The sequence below is a fragment of the Lipotes vexillifer genome, unplaced genomic scaffold (genome assembly GCF_000442215.2).
Source record: "Lipotes vexillifer unplaced genomic scaffold, Lipotes_vexillifer_v1.1 scaffold611, whole genome shotgun sequence".
In the NCBI taxonomy this organism is placed as follows: Eukaryota; Metazoa; Chordata; class Mammalia; order Artiodactyla; family Lipotidae; genus Lipotes; species Lipotes vexillifer.
The window spans coordinates 1,329,512-1,333,885 of NW_006785619.1; the positions used below are offsets into that span (position 1 = coordinate 1,329,512).

Here is a 4,374-nt window from a genome sequence, read left to right on the forward strand (position 1 = left end):
TCTCTTCTTAGGGGAGCTCAAGCCAACAGCGATCACAGAAGCCCAGCTCCTAGCAAAGGAGAGACCTGGGGCTGACAGATGCCAAAGTGTGAACATGGCTTTGACCAACAGGTTTTCTGCAGATAGCTGCAGGGTGGGGAGCCCTGAGAGGGAGACCCGTGTCTCTAAGGTGGGCTCTGCTAAGCCTTCAGATGGCCCAGATTAATTTCCTCCGGGGACCTGGAGCATCTCCTCTGTGAAGTTGAGGGGTCCACAGCTGCTCACATTTTCTGATTCTTCCTTAGACAGTCTCCTGGGTCCTGGATGCAGGCCCTACTCTGTCCTCTTCAATCCAGGCTGATTCTTTCTGACAATCTACAGCTCCCAGGGCCCGGCGCTCAGCCGTGGTCTCTAGGGGACCATTTCACATTGCCAGACCCGCAGGCCCTGGTTATCACGGTTCTTTGCCTGCCTGGGGTTAGAAAATCACAGGAGGCCAGAGCTGGAGGGATTCATAGTGCTATCCAGATCAGCCCTCTCATTTGCCCAGTGATCTGATGCCCAGAGAGAGGAAAGCACATGCTCAAGGTCACAGAACAGGATGCTGGTGGACCTTAGCCCCCATCACTGGGCCTGAAGCCCTGATCCCTATCCCAGGCTGCCCCCCTTGTCCCTGTCATCTCTTTCCATGTGTGACTGACAGGACTGGGTTCCTCTATGGGCGGGGGCGGGTCTGGGACCACAGAGACCAAGACTTCGCCCAGCTCTGCCTTCTCTGGCCCTTACAGCTGCTGATCCCACACACACGGTACACCCTGCACATCAACACGCTGGCCCGTGAGCTACTCATTGCCCCCGGGAAGGTGGTGGACAGGGTAAGGACTGCTTTAGGGAGGGTGGGGATGGGATATTCCTTCAGTGTAGAGAACCTGGCATCTTGGGTTTCCCTGGTGGCGCAGTGGTTGGGAGTCCGCCTGCCGATGCAGGGGACGCGGGTTCATGCCCCGGTCCGGGAAGATCCCACATGCCGTGGAGCGGCTGGGCCCGTGAGCCATGGCCGCTGAGCCTGCGCGTCCGGAGCCTGTGCTCCACAACGGGAGAGGCCACAACAGTGAGAGGCCCGCATACCGCAAAAAAATTAAAAAAAAAAAAAGAATCTGGGGTCTTGGGGTGGGAGTGGCCCTGTCTCCCCAACCACTATTACCTCCTGCTTCTGGGGCAAGGGCTGTGGTACCCAGGAGTCCCGTTTCCCAGTCCACAGGCCTTGGCATTGAAGGTTTCTCTGAGCTGATACAGAGGTACATGGAACAGCTGAACTATTCCGTCCTGTGTCTGCCTGAGGATATCCGGGCCCGAGGAGTTGAAGACATCCCAGGCTACTACTACCGGGATGATGGGATGCAGATCTGGGGTGCAGTGGAATGGTGAGGGGGCCAGCCCCAGAGAGCTGGGGCCTTGGGGGACAGGAAGGAAGGCTGGGAAGGAGGAAGGCCCAGGGAGGCGTCCACCAGGAGGAGGACCAGACATTAATAGCCCTGGGACCAGGCGGGGGCACTCCTCAGAGAGGGTTGGGGTTCACAGCTGGGATGGAACCCTGTGCACCTTGCAGCTTTGTCTCCGAAATGATCGGCATCTACTACCTGAGCGACGAGTCTGTCCGCGATGACAGTGAACTCCAGGCCTGGGTGTGGGAGATCTTCTCTGAGGGCTTCCTAGGCCGGGAGAGCTCAGGTAAGGGGACCTCGGTTCTGAGGTCCTACCCTCAGGCCACTGCACATTGTCCTCAGGACCCTGGCAGCCCCGTTCCCAGCCCAGCTCTCCCTGCAGGAGTACCCTCCTCCCTGGGGACACGGGAAGCCCTGATACAGTACGTCACCATGGTGATATTCACCTGCTCGGCCAAGCATTCCGCCATCGGTACAGGGCAGGTGAGAAGGGTCGATGCCAGGGTGCCGGGACAGAGGGGTCCGGGCACCTAGCCTCACTCTGCCCTCTCGGCCTTCAGTTTGACTTCAGTGCCTGGATGCCCAACCTGCCACCTACCATGCAGCTGCCACCGCCCACCTCTAAAGGCCAGGCAAGCCCGGAGGGGTTCATAGCCACCCTCCCACCAGTCAATGCCACATGTGATGTCATCATTGCCCTCTGGGTGCTGAGCAAGGAGCCTGGAGACAGAGTGAGTGTGGGGCTGGGAGCCAGACCAGGCCAGCCCTGGGGTAAGGGAGGCGACACTGTTTACCCTCCCTGACCCACACCCCACTGTGCCATCAGACTCCGGTGAGTCTTCCCAGGGTGACACAAGGGCATTGGACATCTCACAAGGAGGGTCAAATGGCCAAATGAGATGAGGCAGAGTCACCCTTAGCTGCAAGGGCAACGTGTGGTATGTTCCAGTGAGGCCGCCCCCTTTAAAACTCTCACTTGAGCTTTTATCCCCGAGAGCTGCCTGCAGTAATCATCACTGTTCAGGGGGAGGGGGCACGGATGAGGCTCAGTCGTAGGCTGCTTCAGGTCCCCCAGGGTGGATGGCTAAGGCGGGTCCCGGCTGCAAAGCAGCCCCTTCACCCAGCCTTGTGTTTGGTTCCCAGCGGCCCCTGGGCACCTACCCGGACGAGCACTTCACGGAGGCGGCCCCGTGCTGGAGCATCGCAGCCTTCCAGAGCCGCCTGGCTCAGATCTCGCGAGACATCCAGGAGAGAAACCAGGACCTGGAGCTCCCCTACACTTACCTGGACCCTCCCATCATCGAGAACAGCGTCTCCATCTAAATCCCTTGGGGAAAAGGGCCCCACATGACATCCCTTTGACCCCATAGCTCTAGGCTACCTGCCACCCAGAAAAAAGGACTCCCCAGAAAACCAGGCCCCCATATGCCCCTGCTGGGTCTGGTGTATCTCATCCCCAATACACCACAAAACAGAAACAAAAAAAACCCCAGAGAATAAAAGCTCATTGGACGACACCACTATGCCTTTTGAAGACTCCAAGCCTCAGAGTGCCTGCACACCCACAGCTCCCTGGAAGGGTACCATAGGGGGAACACAGTCCTGCCCCCAAACCCACTGACCACAGCTGATTGGACCTAATGGTCATGCGGCTCAAGGGCAGCCCTCTTCCAGACTGTCCAGCAGCACAAGGCGTGGCCCACATGAAAACTGCTCGAGAGGTTGATGGTGACCTATGGTCCCAACTTTAAAATGAACAACCCACTGAGAAAGGGCCATGGGAAGCAGGGCAGAAGGAAGACCTACTGCCGGGGACTTGCAGGCAGTGCCCACATATGCTTTCTAAAAAAAACATACCCCGGGACTTCCCCGGTGGCTCGGTGGTTAAGAAACCGCCTGCCAATGCAGGGGACACGGGTTCGAGCCCTGGTCTGGGAAGATCCCATATGTGGTGGAGCAACTAAGCCTGTGTGCCACAACTACGGGAGCCCACATGCCTAGAGCCTGTGCTTCGCAACAAAAGAAGCCACCGCAATGAGAAGCCCGCGCACTGCAAGAAAGAGTAGCCCCCGCTCGCCGCAACTAGACACGCACCAGCAAAGACCCAATGCAGCCAAAAATCAATAAATAAAATAAAAAATAAATATATGCCCCAAAGTTAGACAAGAGCCTTGCATATTATAAAACAGTTTCCATTTCCCGAGACTTAGGCAATATATCATTAATCATAGATTGCCTTCTAGATTCAATTCTCAGTGGCGGAATTCCAACATTTCATACACATTCTTTAATTCTGTTTTTCTTTTTTCTTGTTCTGACTCAATGAGCATCCACTAAGGCCAAAAATGTGTCCCCTTGAATTCACCTGGTGATTTCCATTTGCAGGCAGCAGAGCTTTGGTTTTTCAGTTTCACTAATTTTTATAAAACACTGCAAACGGATGCAATATATATTTGAATAACTGCACAAACATGGCCACTGAAAAAAGCAGAACAACACTTCAGAAAGGGCAACGCCGCCCAGCACACAGCACTGGAACTGTTCATTCTTTATTGAGATTTAGTGTAACCCGAAATGATTCAGAGATATATAGCTGTCAAACTTCTTTGATTTAAAACAATTCCTGCAAACTGAAGCAATAAAGAAGTTTATGGAAAAGAAACTGTGTGCCTTGAGGGATTAAAGAAAGGGTTAAGGGACTTCCCTGATGGTCCAGTGGGTAAGACTCCACGTTCCCAATGCAGGGGGCCCGGGTTCGATCCCTGGTCAGGGAACTAGATCCTGCATGCCGCAACTGAAGATCCCGTGTGCTGCAACTAAGACCCAGTACAGCCAAATAAACAAATAATTTTTTTTAATTTTACTTATTTATTTTTATTTTTGGCTGCCTTGGGGTTTTGTTGCTGCGCGCCGGCTTTTCTCTAGTTGCGGAGAGCGGGGGGGGGGGGGG

At 54.8% G+C, this 4,374-nt stretch overlaps 1 protein-coding gene across 1 annotated transcript in view; it reads left to right on the forward strand.

Moving 5' to 3' along the window:
• ALOX15B (arachidonate 15-lipoxygenase type B) overlaps positions 1 to 2,747 on the forward strand; it is a 10,989-nt gene extending 8,242 nt beyond the window's left edge. Inside the window, exons 10-14 of the mRNA XM_007457855.1 lie at positions 1,234 to 1,403; positions 1,589 to 1,710; positions 1,807 to 1,907; positions 1,985 to 2,155; positions 2,568 to 2,747. Coding sequence (XP_007457917.1) covers positions 1,234 to 1,403; positions 1,589 to 1,710; positions 1,807 to 1,907; positions 1,985 to 2,155; positions 2,568 to 2,747 — 744 coding nt within the window. The remainder of the gene's footprint in view (positions 1 to 1,233; positions 1,404 to 1,588; positions 1,711 to 1,806; positions 1,908 to 1,984; positions 2,156 to 2,567) is intronic.
• Positions 2,748 to 4,374: the final 1,627 nt, after the last annotated feature.